Source organism: Microchirus variegatus (genome assembly GCF_963457635.1).
Source record: "Microchirus variegatus genome assembly, chromosome: 15".
Taxonomy (NCBI): Eukaryota; Metazoa; Chordata; class Actinopteri; order Pleuronectiformes; family Soleidae; genus Microchirus; species Microchirus variegatus.
The window spans coordinates 124213-140221 of NC_139816.1; the positions used below are offsets into that span (position 1 = coordinate 124213).

Consider the following 16009-nt stretch of genomic DNA (forward strand, 5'->3'; position numbering starts at 1 on the left):
TGGAGGAGGAGGTGTGATGGTGTGGGGTTGCTTTGCTGGTGACACTGTTGGGGATTTATTCAAAATTGAAGGCATACTGAACCAGCATGGCTACCACAGCATCTTGCAGCGGCATGCTATTCCATCCGGTTTGCGTTTAGTTGGACCATCATTTATTTTTCAACAGGACAATGACCCCAAACACACCTCCAGGCTGTGTAAGGGCTATTTGACCAAGAAGGAGAGTGATGGGGTGCTGCGCCAGATGACCTGGCCTCCACAGTCACCGGACCTGAACCCAATTGAGATGGTTTGGGGTGAGCTGGACCGCAGAGTGAAGGCAAAAGGGCCAACAAGTGCTAAGCATCTCTGGGAACTCCTTCAAGACTGTTGGAAGACCATTTCAGGTGACTACCTGTTGAAGCTCATCAAGAGAATGCCAAGAGTGTGCGAAGCAGTAATCAGAGCAAAAGGTGGCTACTTTGAAGAATCTAGGATATAAGACATATTTTCAGTTGTTTCACACTTTTTTGTTAAGTATATAATTCCACATGTGTTAATTCATAGTTTTGATGCCTTCAGTGTGAATCTACAATTTTCATAGTCATGAAAATAAAGAAAACTCTTTGAATGAGAAGGTGTGTCCAAACTTTTGGTCTGTACTGTACATATATATATATATACACACACAGATTCTATCATATATATATATATATATATACAAGTTATTTTCCTGTGACTTCAGCTTCAGTCAGACTGTGATTTACAGCACAATTTATTCTCAGGAAGAACAAAGATGATCAATGATTTTGAGACAAAATGTGTAATTCTGAATAATACACAATGTGTTGTGTTGTTGTAATAGTACAGTGTGATGTGTTTGTGGTGTGGTGTTGTTATACAGTGTTTGTGTTGTTGTTGTTGTTGTTGTTGTTGTTGTTATACAGTGTTTGTGTTGTTGTGTTATACAGTGAGTTGTTGTTGTTATACAGTGTTTGTGTTGTTGTGTTATACAGTGTGTTGTTGTTGTGTTATACAGTGTTTGTGTTGTTGTTATACAGTGTTTGTGGACTCTCAGGTGGGGGTGGGGTACTGTGTGAAAAGGGGCGTGGCTTAACATGGCAACATCACAGGCTCGCGCAGTATCCAACCATGACGAGCATCCGTGTGTGCGCGTGCCTCCATGACGGGAGGATGAAACCCACGCAGTGATACAGGAGCATCTCCTCCTCCTCCTCCTCCTCCTCTTCCTCTTCCTCCTCTTCCTCCTGCTCGTCTTCTCTCCTCCGGCAGCGGAGCTCTTCCTCTTCCTCCTCCTCCTCCTCTTCCTCCTCAGACATGAGGGACCCCGCAGCAGCGGCCGGTGTAGCGCTGACATTCTGTCTGCTCGTAGAGGTGAGACCATGATGCTTTGTCGGCTTTTCTCGGCTTTTCTCGCCGTGGTTCGTGTTTCTCCGTCTTTCTTCACCAAACTCCATTGAAAACCAACACAATTCCATCATTTCTTCATCCGCATCGACATCCATCACATCCGACACAACACACACACACATTCACCACGTCTGTGACGTCATGTGGTCACTTCGGCGTGCGCGTGATCCACGAACGAACACTGCACGTTTGTATGATGATGATGATGATGATGATGCTACCATGAATGTTAGAGCACGAGGACAAAAACAGAGACATGAAAGGAGGTCACCGTGCTGTGTGTGTATGTGTGCGTGTGTGTGCGTGTGCGCGTGTGTGTTATTCTGGGATTATTCTTTGTTCACATGCAGTGAGCAGCACTCGGTTACTGGGCCTGTAGGACACACACACACACACACACACACTCACACTCACACACACACACACACACACACACACACACACACACTCACACTCACACACAATGAACATTATGACACTTAAATATTGTGATAATTAATAATGATGAATAATTTCTTATTGTGAGAAAGTAGCAAAAAAATGAATGAATAAGGAAACATAAAATGTCTTTTTATTGAATAAAAATAAAAAAAATTTAAAAAGATAAAAATGCTAAATTGATGGCGAGTCGAAACATAATTTATTAAAGATTACATTTACTCTGAAAGAATTGTCTAAATCTGTTCTGAGAATCAATGAAATAATCTGAGAATATCTTGACCATAATAATCTGAGAATATACTCATAATAATAATAATCTGAGAATATACTCATAATAATAATAATCTGAGAATATACTCATAATAATAATAATCTGAGAATATACTCATAATAATAATAATCTGAGAATATACTCATTATAATAATAATCTGAGAATATACTCATTATAATAATAATCTGAGAATATACTCATTATAATAATAATCTGAGAATATACTCATAATAATAATAATCCCAACAGTGACTATTACACGTGGCTGAGTGGAAAAGGACATTGTTTTGTAATTGAAGGATTGTTGGTTCAAATGCCTTTGATTAGGTTCATTGGACAGTTTGTGAATATATACATAATATATATGTATATATATATATATATGTATATATTTATATATATATATATGTAAGAGAACATTTAGGGAAAGTGATTAAGTCTGATTAAATAAAAACAAACAAAAAACAGATGCCACTGAATATACTGAATGCTAATGCTAATGCTAATGCTAGAATAAAGTCACATGCTGCTGCTGGTTAGACGTGATCTGTCTTTTTAGTTGTTGATGATGATGTTGTTGATTTTGTTGATGATGATGTTGATGTTGTTGATTTTGTTGATGTTGATTTTGTTGATGTTGATTTTGTTGATTTTCTTGATGATGATGTTGAGGATGATGATGATTATGTTGATGATGCTGTTGTTGATGTTGTTGATGATGATGATGATGTTGTTGATGTTGATTTTGTTGTTGATGTTGTTGATGATGATGTTGTGGATTTTGTTGTTGTTGATGTTGATGATGATGATGTTGATGATGATGATGTTGTTGATGTTGTTGTTGATGTCGTTGTTGATGATGTTCTTGTTGTTGTTGTTGATGTTGTTGTTGTTGATGATGATGTTGTTAATGTTGTTGTTGATGACGATGTTGTTGATGTTGTTTTTGTTGATGTCAGTTGTATTTTCCTGTTTAAATAGCTCTGTTGTTAGCCTGTAGCCAGACGTTTATGGTCTGTGAGCTCATGTTTCTCTTGACTGAACTCAAAGTCTTTGAGGATGTTCTTGTTCTGGTGAATCTTTTTTATTCTAGTTATTCTTAAGTCTCATCCTCATAAAACTGTGATGTTTCAGGGTTTCGGTGACTTTAGCTTTAATGACACAAACTTCACTGCAGACACAGGTTTTGGTGAAGTTTCCCTCTTTTCTTGTCTTTGTCAGAACTTCATACAAAGATATTTGAAGAAAACTCAACAATGTCTTTGAACGAGCAGAAAAACACAGGAATGCATTCAGACACAAACACACACTGATCCATGATGGTAATATTATATAATAATATATATATATAATGTATTGCTAATGATGGACTTATCTGTGCGCTCAGCAGAGATCAATAAGACAGGAAGAAGAAGAGGTGGGAGGACAATATATATATATATATATATACACACTGCAGCATCAATGATAGATGGAGCCTAAGACAACAGAATAAAAGTCTGCATTAATCATTTACAGATTCATGTTTGAGTTCCTGACATAGTCCACGTTAGAAAACCTAGCTGCACTAAACCTGATCAGCTCTAATTCTGATGCTTTGTTCTTTCATGGGTTTGTTGTTGTTTTTGGACTGAACTCACTCTGTCACACCTTCACCATACGACACAGGAGCTGTTGTTGTTGTTGTTGTTGATGATAGATTTTTATTATCATGCTGAAGGCTCTGATTTTCAGTTGCTTCCAGAATTGACGAAGCCGACGTCAAACATGGAGCTCAATGGGAGAAATATATGTGATATAGTTAATATTTCAAGACTGTGATCCTGAAAGATGAACGGTGACAAAGCTGCTGCAGCAAGAAATAAGGATTTAAATGTGATCAGCTGATAACAGCTGAGGTTTACTGTGTGATTATGACATTAACTCTCGTAGCATTTACAGACGAACCTTTCGTTTCCATGATCCACATGATTCTAAGAATTGGGTTAGTTTGTGTTAATCATGTCAGAAATGGACAGAGACGTCTGGTTTTCTCACTGAAGCTGAGGACGTAGCAGTTAGCAAACGGCAAAAGAAAATCCTTGATGAAGTGTTGTGGATGTTTGGCTGCAGGTTTGGCTTCTTTCAAAGAGGAGTAAACAGAGTTTATTGTATTGTTTATAGAGTTTAAAAACCTCTTATTCACCATGTGATGTATAATAATAATAATAACGACGCACCATAAATGACAGTTGTTCTTCTTGTTTAGCTTTGATGATGTTTGATTCTTTCACATTCAGCTCAGGAGGTGGAGACATTTTTCCACTCCAAATATAGATGTCAGTGACAAAGTAAGAACAAAGTCACAGAACAAGTGTTGCTGCTCAGCACTTTATCTATTACAGGAGAATAAAAACAGACCTTCTGGGTTTGGGTCCAAACACAGTGGTTCAGCCTCAGCCCAGTTCAAATACACAAGATCTGACTTCAGCTTTTAATGATCTGCCACTTTTGCTCTTTTAACCAGTGGACCTCTAATTTCTCTTTGCAGAAAGTTAAAACACTCAAGTTTCCACATTATTCAACAACATTATACATGTATATATATATATATGTATATGTATATATATATATGTATATATATATACATATATATATATAAATATAGACTTCATTCCCCTCTGGTATCAACAATCCCATAGAACTCTTGATTCTTAACATCAAGTTTGACTCTTTAAAGTCACCAACGACAGCCCAAAATGTTCTCGTCTTCTTCACGCTGCAGTCGTGTGTGTGTGTGTGTGTGTGTGTGTGTGTGTGTGTGTGTGTGTGTGTGTGTGAGCACTGTGTAATTCTATAGATGTTGTCTTTTACAGAGTGTGGAAGCCAAGAAGTACTGCTGGTATTTTGAAGGTGGATACCCCATCTACTTCATGTAAGTACCACACTGTGACAACTGGAGAACCTGTAGAAAATGTACGCACAACAATTGTGATTGACCTACAGTAAATGTGTGTGTTGCAGATGTCGCTCATATGAGGACTGCTGTGGGACTCGCTGCTGTGTGAGAGCGCTCTCCATCCAGAGACTATGGTACTTCTGGTGAGTTGTGATACTGAATAATATTCATGTGTGTGTGTGTGTGTGTGTATGGCAGAGAATGTGTGACAATGTGTAAATGAATAATGGGTAATTTGTACGAGTGTTGGGTGTATAGAAAAGCGCTATAAATATGTAGTGAATAACAATATGTCGTCCAATATTTTACAATTTTCTTGGGAAAGGTCCAAAATCTATGGCGTCCAAAAGTTGACAATTTAAAAAAAAAAAAAAATGTTGGTCCAAAAATCTGACAAAAATGTCATACTATACTATGTCATCCAAAATCAGACCATTTTTTTGAAAAAAAAAATTGGTCCAAAATGTCATAGTTTTGCCTTTTTAATGGACAGTATAGTCTAGAGAGACAGGAGGCAGAAGGTGGGGAATGACATGCAGGAAAGAGCACTTGGATAAGATCTTTATCTTACCTTATGTTGATCTAATAAATAATGTTGCTCCTGATGAGTTCCATGTTCTCTGTGTGTCAGGGTTCTGCTGATGATGGGAGTTCTGTTCTGCTGTGGCACTGGTTTCTTCATACGTAGACGAATGTATCCGTCATCTCTGAGAGACGAGCCAGCGTTCAACGTCTCCTTCACCAGGCATCCTGTCACCACACCAGGTACACACACACACACACACACAGTGATGCTGATAATAATAATAATAATAATAATAATAATAATAATAATATACTTGAGGAATCACACAGAAATAAACCTGGTCTTAAAAATAATTAAACATCTTCTTTCCAGTTTCCCAGCAGCCAGGAAGTATGCAGGGTTTCGGGGTCAACGGGATGACAGGTGGTGACCCTGGGGTAACCATGACACACCCAGCATACCCAGCACAGCCTGGCTCCGCCCACATGATGATGGCGCCCTATCCTCCACCTCCGTCCTACTGCAACCACCCACCACCGTCCTACGAACAGATATTTCAAAACACAGAGAAGAAGTAACATCTGTGACGCACAAGCAGGAGATCGGACTCGACAAGAAAGAAAAGAAGGAAATCTGAAGAAGAAGAAGAGGAGGAGGAGGAGGAGGAGCAGAAGGAGGAGGAGGAGGAGGAGGAAGAGGAGGAGGAGGAGGAAGGTCTGCCAATTCTTTACTGGTGTTGATGAACATGGAAACACACATATGTTCAGTGACTGTCGTCATGAGGAGTAAAGGTTCTTTCATCTCATTCTCACTCACTATGAGACTCACACTGATGATGTTTTACAAGTTTGTTCAGGCACCAAATCACAAAATAAGACTTTTGAACGACAGAAACAGAGTCACTGTTTTTATAATCTCATATTTGATTTGACAGACTTTTAAACTGAAGGCTCTTCCTGACACAACCGTCTCATTAGGACTAAACAGGATGTGGATCCTGCAGCTCATTGAGCACAAAGTCTCACTTTGTGGGTTAAATAAAGATCTTTTTGAATCTGATGATGATGATGATGATGGTGTAGTGTCAGGTGGACTTTGTTTCTTCCTCATGACCCTGAGTGACCTCAGTGTGATGTCAGAATCTACACAATAGCACAATATTATCACACGTATTCTGTTTGATTTCATCAAACTATGCAACAGAGCGTGTGATTGGTCGAAGCGTCTTCATGTTTTTGTCAAATATGTAAATAAACTTGACTTCTGATCAAATGTGATGACGACTGATGACTTTATTTCATTTTTATGAGAACTAGGGTTACAGTCGTATGTCTTTGAATCTAGTTTAATGTCAGGCAGGAGAGCATTCATTCACTCATTCACTCACTCAATCATTCACTCACTCATTCACTCACTCATTCATTCACTCACTCATTCACTCACTCATTCATTCGCTCGCTCATTCACTCACTCATTCATTCACTCACTCACTCATTCACTCACTCACCCATTCACTCACTCACTCATTCACTCACTCACTCACTCATTCACTGTTTTATTTGACTGTGGCTCTAAAAATCAGGTGAACAATGAGGACGATGGACACGTCTCCTGTTACTGAAGCAGCAATTTAATCAAGAGAACACACACACACACACACACACACACACACACACACACACACACGCACACACGCACACACACACACGCACGCACACACGCACACGCACACGCACACACGCACGCACGCACACACACACACACACACAAAGACAACATCATGTCCACTGATGAACCTGAAAACACAATTTTTTTTACACATCATGCAGAACATTAAACAACATCTACGTCAGACTATTACAGTTAAGACTTTACTGTGTGTGGGGATTATTAGACACTGTGGGGATTATTAGACACTGTGGGGATTATTAGACACTGTGGGGATTATTATTATTGATTTTATGTTTATAAGCAGAAAATAAACATAAAATCAACAAAAACTAAACAAACCAATAAACGATAGATGCTAATGATGAGAAGAATTAAACGACTGAAGTGGAGAAAGAGCAGAAACAGAGGTGATATTTAACAGATTTAACAGTGATGCAGCCATCACTCTAACCCTGAACACACCTGTGATCTCAGAACACTTCCTGAATACATCACATGACCACAGGAGTCCAGGAAATGATCTGGGTCAGATGAAGATTTGATGATGAGGAATCTGAACGATCTGAGAAGTCTTCAGATAAAATCAGCCTCACTGTGACTGGAAAACCTCTCAAAGATACAAGTACACATTCAGTACATGTATACATGTACATGTTAAAGGCTCTCAGGGTGTGCTCCTCTTCTTCTTCAGAGGATCATCAGTCTCTCACTGATCACATGACAAAGATCCTCTTGAATCCATTCACTGAAACACAGACACAGTCCTCTGATGTTGCTCACTCCCCCCCCCCCCCCATCACCCTCCTCAGATCCACCAGCAGGTCAAAGGTCAAAGTTCAAAAGCAGGGAAAGAGGAAGCTTCAGGGTTGGCCATCTCTGAAAGGTAGAAGATGGTTCCTGCCATTCCTGAGCAGGACACACACATGATACTGATATTTACTTTACTGACACACACACCGTCATTCTCAATTCTATATATATACAAATACACATACACACATATGTAACCCTGTAACCCTAACCCTATATTTACATATATATCTATAGAATGAGAGCGTGTCACAGAGAACTCCTCTGCTCAACATAAGGGAAGTTGAGTTAGAACTTAAAACTCTCTCACACAGTTCCTCTTTCTTATTGGTTGGTTTATTAATCCACAAATGAAAAGCTGTCTGTCTGCAGTAGAACAGTCTCAGCCTCTGTGAGTTCATATAAAAGACTCAGGCTAAAGGACTCAAAAACACTTATAATTCATAGAAATGATATAAACTGTTTAACATTCTTAAGAACAGTTCTTCAGGTGACAGTGACACATCATACATGTTGCTCCAGTGTGTTTATGTGTAAATAAATAAACCTCTTTACCTTCAAACAGAGAGTACGGTCTGTCTGGGATACGACATCCATGAGCACCGTAGTCCAAACACCACTCAGCAAACTGCAGAGATGCAACATAAAATATGTCTCATTAACAGCATGTTGACCGTTAAAGCTATTGTTTTAGTCTTAGTTTATAATACAATTTAAATCATTCATTTGACAGATCATTAGGGCGAATGACGTCTTCTCCTTATAAATAAACGTCTTTACGGCGTTAACAGGAAGTGTTCCTCACAAGGCTTTTATTTAGAAACAGTGAAAGCTGAATGTATTTCATTGTTTTCGTATTATATGACCTTTGACCTTATGTGGACTAGAACCCTCGGTGTTACCTTGTAGGCCCTGTACAGGTACTTCCTGTCCTTGGTGACCTTGTACAGAGACAGGAAGGCGTAGCCGTTGCCAGCCGTGCCGTGACAGATGCCGTAGCCTTTCCTGAGCAGACCTCGCTGCCAGATGACCTCAGCACATTCTGACGCTTCCTTCAGGTATTTGTCCTCTTTAAAAACCTGCAGCAGAATCACACAATCATCACACCAACACAACTGTGTGTGTGTGGAGTTCTGCTTCTTCATCAGCCTCCTCCTCCTCTAATGAGATGCTTTAACAGGTAAACAAACACTGACCTACAACACTGTTTAAAAAGCATCTGTTGCAGTACACCACTGTGCCACAAGATGTCAGCTCTGTTCATGTGCCTGAGCCAGCCTTTGCAGACTGAGGTTTAATTGTGTGAAGAAGCCGCCTCACCTGATGAGCCCTGAGCAGCACATGGACGACACCAGGAGCTCCGTGACACCAGTGAACCAGACGGTCGCTCTCGTTACTCAGAGACGACGGGAAGTTCCCCGAGCGGAACCTCTTGTGACGAAGGTAGTCGACGCTGGGACGGAGCAGCTCTGACAGCACGTCTGCGTGGACCTTTGCTCCTGGCTTCACAGACACAACGTCATGTACTTTGTGTTCAGTGGCTCAGTCTCAGCTCACCTGTCACTCACCTGCATGAGTGTGTAGTAGATTCCAGCGAGGCCGTGGGCAGCACCGATGTACTGCTTTTTGTGCCACTCATAGAGCAGAGGACAGCGATCTGTTTTCTTCTGCTCGGCTGACAGGTTCTTACCCGACTCCAAGATGGCCGCCACCACCTGAGGACGGAGAGTGAAGCTTCTGTACGAGATAACTGAACAACACCGCTGTTAAATCACCATACGGTTAGATACAGATGATTTTGTGGGTCTACATTATTCTGTCTTCTCCCGTTTGTGTGTCTCACCTTTGTAATGACGTCTTCTTCCACCGTGTCAGCTCCCACCTCTTTGTTAACGTACAGCAGAGCGTATAAGTAGCCGGCGCGGCCGTACAGCAGTTCATCTGGCATCTCTGAATCTGGACTGAGCACGGACCTCTGCAGCTGCAGCAGTCTGACACAAACCAACACAAACCATCACACAACAATACAGACCAATACAGACCAATACAGACCAACACAAACCATCACAAACCAACACAAACCATCACAAACCAACACAAACCAACACACAACAATACAGACCAACACAAACCAACACACAACAACACAAACCAACACAAACCATCACAAACCAACACACAACAATACAGACCAATACAAACCAACACAAACCATCACACAACGATACAAACCAACACAAACTAATACAAACCAACACAAACCATCACACAACAATACAGACCAATACAGACCAACACAAACCATCACAAACCAACACAGAATGGAACTACTGTGTTTGACTCCAGAGCTGCAGCCCGACAAGCAATTTTTCTAAAGACATCCGTGAGCTGCACTGTGTGTGTGTGTGTGTGTGTGTGTGTGTGTGTGTGTGTGTGTGCAGCAGTCACTTCCTCTCACCTGCACACACAGTCTTTGCTGTCCGCTGTGTTGTTGAGTTTGTGGTTGACCACTGCGCCCACAGCCAGCGGTCCAGCATCGCCGCACAAGAAGGTGACTTTGCGTCCGTTCAGGATCCTCATGGCTCTCTTCACGTAGTCCAGCGCCCTCTGCAGGTGAGAGGCCTCGCTGGACTCTCTGTGCAGCTGTAAGTAGAGCAGGGCGATGCCTGTTGGACAGTCAGACACAGCACATGTACAGGCTCAATAGGAAGGTTCCACTGTGAACTGGGACATGAATCACTGTTCAAAGCACACCTGTCCAGCCTGTGTAGGTGGAGAAGTCATGTGGGTCAGAGGTCTTCAGACCCTCCTCCATCTGCTGAAGGAGATCCTTGATCTTACTCTGGACCTTCTTCTGGAAGGCAGCGATGGCCTGAGCACAACACAGAGCAACACAGAGCATTATTTATATAGAGCAGAGGACTTCTCTCCAAGATCACTGGATTTAAATGATGTTTTCTATGAATGGATATCTATCACAGATTCTACAGCACAGTCGTATGATGTCTTTTGATCACAGTATGAAAAACAGGCCAAAGATATTAGCTGTTTTCGAGATTTAAACCTTGTATATTTCACACGGGGGGCCACACGGGGGGGCCACAGAGTTGGTGCAGTGGCCCTGTGATGGACTGTCCAGGGTGTGACCCCGACTATCAGGGTGTGAATGAATGTGTTGCAGCTATGACTGTTGCCGTCTCAAAGATTCAGTTCGACACACATTTGATGAAGTTTTTTGTTGTTGACAATGTGGTAAAATCACTGCAGTCCTACGTCTACTGACGCTGCAGATTCTGCTGTAAACACAGCCTCACTTTACAATTACTCATCAATAATGTCACGATAGTCCGTCTGTACATATACTGTATTACACAACAGTGTTAAAGGAAGTGCTGTATTTTTCATTGGTAAACATTTACACAATTCTATTGAAGCCCAGATCTGTGAGGCGACATCTATCTATAACTATATCTATAATCATGTCAGGCTGAAGGTTATGACCCAAATAGTTAATTATTAGGATTCATTTCAGGAAAACACAGCATGTTAATAAGGTCATGTTATTAAACATTAAAACATCAGTCAGACGATGATTCAAAAGCTGCTTTCACCAAGAACAAGGACGTCATTCATTCTCACAAACAGTCTGTAAATCCTAATCTCCTCTAATCTATAATCTACACTAAAAATACTGTCATTAGAAAAGAAGTGAACTATTGTGCTCTCAGTCACGTCATGAAGACAAAGTGTGTGTTTTATTTATTATTCACATATTATTATCAGGAATAACCAGGAACATGAATGTAATATTACATTAAACACTTGATCTTTCTGTTAAATGTCAAACTTAACCAAACAGTCTAATAGTAAACAAACTGACGTCACAACACGTTTTGACAGTAGGACACAGCTAGCTGCTGCTGTTAGCATGTTAGCATGTTATTGTGTGTAAAAGCGATAAAAACACGCATAAACACAAACATCTGACCGTTCCTTCTGCGTCAAAGTCTTCGCTGTCATGTTCGTCCTCTCCGGAGTTCACAGTGACCGCTCCGAGGTCAAAGTCCGGGTAAGGGTTCGTGAAAGACCGCTCCTCCATCTCCGAGTCTGAAGACAGCAGCTTCAGGCGTTTGGACACGTGATCACCCATGACTACGGCGGCGCGGGAGGGACAACACTGTGGGGCAAATATACACCGCGTTTAGTCATTTTAAATATTGAATTAACATTAATGTTATATGTTGTATGACGGAGTATTAAAGTCACATTAAGAAAATAAATGAACAGACTTCGAGAATAAAGTCTTAATTTACAAGAATAAAGTCTTAATATAGTCGTAATTATTTCCAGGAGGAAAAAGGTGGAACATTCACAGGGTTTTATGTTTTCTAAAGAAACATCACACCGATAATTAATGTTCATGAATATTAACTGATATTAATGTTAACCTCTGTTCACTGGTTCTTTAATAACATAACAGACATTATAAACACAACTGGAGCTGTCAACGCGCTCCGACTCTCACTTCCGGTCCGTCACTCTAAGACGCACTAAGACGTCCGTGCACAACACGAACAATTATAACAATTCCCATTAAAACACACTTCGTACATTAAGATTTTATTCTTGAAGTCTGTTAATTTAATTTTGTATTAACGTGGCCCTGATAATCCGTCTTAATGTTAAACGTCAACATTATATTTAAAGAAAAATGTGAAATTATTAAAATGAACAAAAAGACGGAACTGAATCACTGTTTTTTTGTAGATTAAAAATGAAATAAATCAATAACTGGATATTCATGTCCACATAATCAGATTAGAATAAGCAGTTATTAGATTAAGAATAACATTAATACGACTAATGTATTATATTATAATATTTGAACGTTTTCAAAGCATTTTCTCATCCAATAACTGGTTATTGATTTATTGTCTTTTTTTTTCTTATCTCATGAATATTGTCAGTCGAGGTTTGTCTTATTATTATTTCAGAAGTAAATATTGAACTGAACAGTTAGACCTACGTCCAAGAACAGAATTAAAGTTTCTATATTATATATTATAATATACATATAAAATACAGTCATACACATATACACACTCACACACACACACACACACACATGTATATATATATGGTAGGTTACATTGTCATTTGTGTCCTACCAGGAGGAAGACAATGTGATGATGATGATGATGATGATGATAGTCCCCTGTCGCTGGTCCTCAGAGCCTCTTCAGTGATTGCAGCAGCCTCCTGCTCCTCCTGCTCCTCCTGCTGCTCCTACTGCTCCTGCTCCTCCTGCTCCTCCTGCTGCTCCTGCAGCCTCTGCTGTTTCCGGGTGAATGGTGAGTATAAGCTGCAGTCAGAGCACACACACACACACACAGCAGCAGTGAACCATGTGTCACCGCATCATTGTCTCTGAAGCTGCATCATTGTCCTCACTGCTGAGAACACAGAGACATCCAGGCTAATGCTGCTGATGCTGCTGCTGCTGCTGCTGCTTCAGTTTCTGCTGCTGCTTCAGTTTCTGCTGCTGCTTCTGCTGCTGCTGCTGCTGCTTCTGCTGCTTCTGCTGCTGCTGCTGCTGCTGGCAAATCCCCCTCCACACCCCTCTTTTACGCGCTAGAGAGACCAAAGAGGCTGCTCTCTCTCTCTCTCTCTCTCTCTCTCTCTCTCGCTCTCTCTCTCTCTCTCTCTCTCCACCATGCAGCAGTAATAACAGATGGTGTTTGTGTGTGATGCAGTGTTGCCAGGATTAGGCAACATAACACACACACACACACACACAATGTGAATACATTTGTTTAAAAGCAACAAGAAAGAGATAGAAAATGATTTGTAAAAAAACAAATAAAAACAGCTCAAAGTGCTGAAGCGTCGATGAAGGTGATGAAGAGACAGGAAGTTCATTCAGAACAACATTTATCCTGAGGAGCTGCAGGAAGCGGGTTAATAGAGAGAGAACTCATCATATGGTTACACACATTTAAACACGTTTAAACACGTTTAAACACATTAAAACACGTTTAAACACGTTCAAACACGTTTAAACACATTAAAACACGTTCAAACACGTTTAAACACAAACACGTCCATAACATACATAGTTAGAGTCAGTGTTGTAGTAAATCAGCAACAATGATTCCACAGATTTCAGTCACACGTTTACTTGTGAACTCTGTGATCTACCACTGACCTCTGCTGGTTAGAAAGGAGAACTGCAGCTCCACTAACACACTGATCACTTCTGTCAGAAAAAGACTGAGGATTCTAAAGTCATCGTGTGTCTTTGTAAATATATTCACTGCTGCATAGAAAAACACTGACACAGGTTTTATTCATGAATGACTTTATCTAAGGTGTTTGATCACTATATAATATATATGTATATATATATATAGATATATATATATATATCTATATATATATATCTATATATATATACATACATACATACATATGTATGTATATGAATAAAAGTGGACACCATGGGTGTCCAACACCAGTTGGAGCCGCAGTTACACTGGTGCGTTCAGGGTCTTTTTCTAGCATGGGAATTTACATGCGCGCCACGCAGCGAGAAGCCAAAATCGTGGTCACTCTATGCATTACATTACATTACAGTGAAACTCAGTAACAACAGGTAAACAGACATTACTATGGTGTATATGGAGCGAGGGTTGTGACCATGACAATAGGTGATAAGTGATGACAGTTAGATCAACACTCCTCTGAAGCAGTGATGTGTGTTTACCTGAGTCTCATTCACATGTAAATGATCAGGCACAAAACTGAGCGTTCTGAAAAAGGCTGTTTTAGCAGATTATTGAACTGTTATTGTTCTTCATCATTATGATATTTAGACTAAAACATGACACAGACATGTTCATTAGGACATCAGGAACTAGTTTAACTTGGGTTAATAGGGTATAATATGGGACCTTTAAGTTTCCTCCCATCTTAAGCTGAGTCACCTCAGTGTCACCACCACACCACCAGGGGGCAGTGTTACACAAATGAAGTGGACAGCAGTGTGGTACAGAGTGATGTGAGGGTTAGAGGTCAGCTGTGGTTTGGACAGATTTATATTTAACTAACATGTATATGTGTATATGTACACGTGTGTATATGTACACGTGTGTACATATACACACACGTGTACATATACACACGTGTACATATACACACGTGTACATATACATGAATAAAGTCATAAATAAAAGAGTCAGAGACAGAAGTTGTAGTGAAATCTTCTTTATTCACATCATGTTCTACTGATCTATGTTAGAAGTTAACACGAGTGTCAATCCTCCACTTCCTATGATCTGTCAATCATCTGTCAATCATCTCTTCATCTGTACACTATATATATATTTATATAAAAAAAGACAAGATTATAACAGGGATTAGAAATACAACAAGGTCCAGAGGAGAGGAGACAAGGAGGCGAGGAGAGGAGAGAGGAGAGGAGGAGAGGAGACAAGGAAAGAGGACAGAGGAGAGAGGAGAGAAGGAGGCGAGGAGACAGGAGACAAGGAGGCGAGGAGAGGAGAGAGGAGAGAGGAGACAAGGAGGAGAGGAGACGAGGAAAGAGGACAGAGGAGAGAAGGAGGCGAGGAGAGGAGGAGAGGAGAGGAGAGGAGAGGAGGGGAGAGGAGACAAGGAGACGAGGAAAGAGGAGACTCCTTTTTTTCATTAAACAAAAAGAAAATATCAAACAAGGCATTTTTTCTTTTTTTCTTCGTTTTTTAGAACAGAGCTCAGAAGGAGGCTCAGACATTTGTAAAGCATCGACTGTACAGCAACTGATGTAGAGCTCACACAACTGATGTAGAGCTCACACAGCTCATGTAGAGCTCACACAGCTGATGTAGAGCTCACACACAACTGATGTAGAGCTCACACACAACTGATGTAGAGCTCACACAACTG

General features: G+C 40.5%; 2 protein-coding genes across 2 annotated transcripts; one reads left to right on the forward strand and one right to left on the reverse strand.

Annotated features, from left to right (window-relative positions):
• Window positions 1–1317: 1317 nt before the first annotated feature.
• Window positions 1318–6165, forward strand: vopp1b (VOPP1 WW domain binding protein b; the record flags this gene model as incomplete). Its single annotated transcript, XM_083902010.1, has 5 exons — window positions 1318–1374; window positions 4979–5037; window positions 5127–5204; window positions 5693–5826; window positions 5960–6165. The coding sequence occupies 5 exons, from the start codon at window positions 1318–1320 to the stop codon at window positions 6163–6165; spliced, it is 534 nt and encodes a 177-aa protein (XP_083758136.1).
• Window positions 6166–8055: 1890 nt separating this feature from the next.
• lancl2 (LanC lantibiotic synthetase component C-like 2 (bacterial)) lies at window positions 8056–12224 on the reverse strand. The gene is made up of 9 exons (XM_083901326.1): window positions 12057–12224; window positions 10823–10940; window positions 10527–10734; window positions 9912–10059; window positions 9637–9783; window positions 9389–9571; window positions 8971–9147; window positions 8624–8696; window positions 8056–8164 (listed from the first exon to the last, which is right to left on the reverse strand). Exons 1-9 carry the CDS (start codon window positions 12216–12218, stop codon window positions 8088–8090), a joined length of 1293 nt encoding a protein of 430 aa, XP_083757452.1. The 5' UTR covers window positions 12219–12224; the 3' UTR covers window positions 8056–8087.
• Between the last annotated feature and the right edge of the window lie 3785 nt (window positions 12225–16009).

What these genes read in the sequence shown, in the direction of transcription:
- lancl2 (XM_083901326.1), bottom strand. Translation starts at nt 12,218, where the DNA reads ATGGGTGATCACGTGTCCAAACGCCTGAAGCTGCTGTCTTCAGACTCG. An exon ending in TCTACTACACACTCATGCAG is followed by an intron (nt 9,572 to 9,636) that starts GTGAGTGACAGG and finishes GTGTCTGTGAAG; the next exon opens with CCAGGAGCAAAGGTCCACGC. An exon ending in ACCGTACTCTCTGTTTGAAG is followed by an intron (nt 8,165 to 8,623) that starts GTAAAGAGGTTT and finishes TGTCCTGCTCAG; the next exon opens with GAATGGCAGGAACCATCTTC.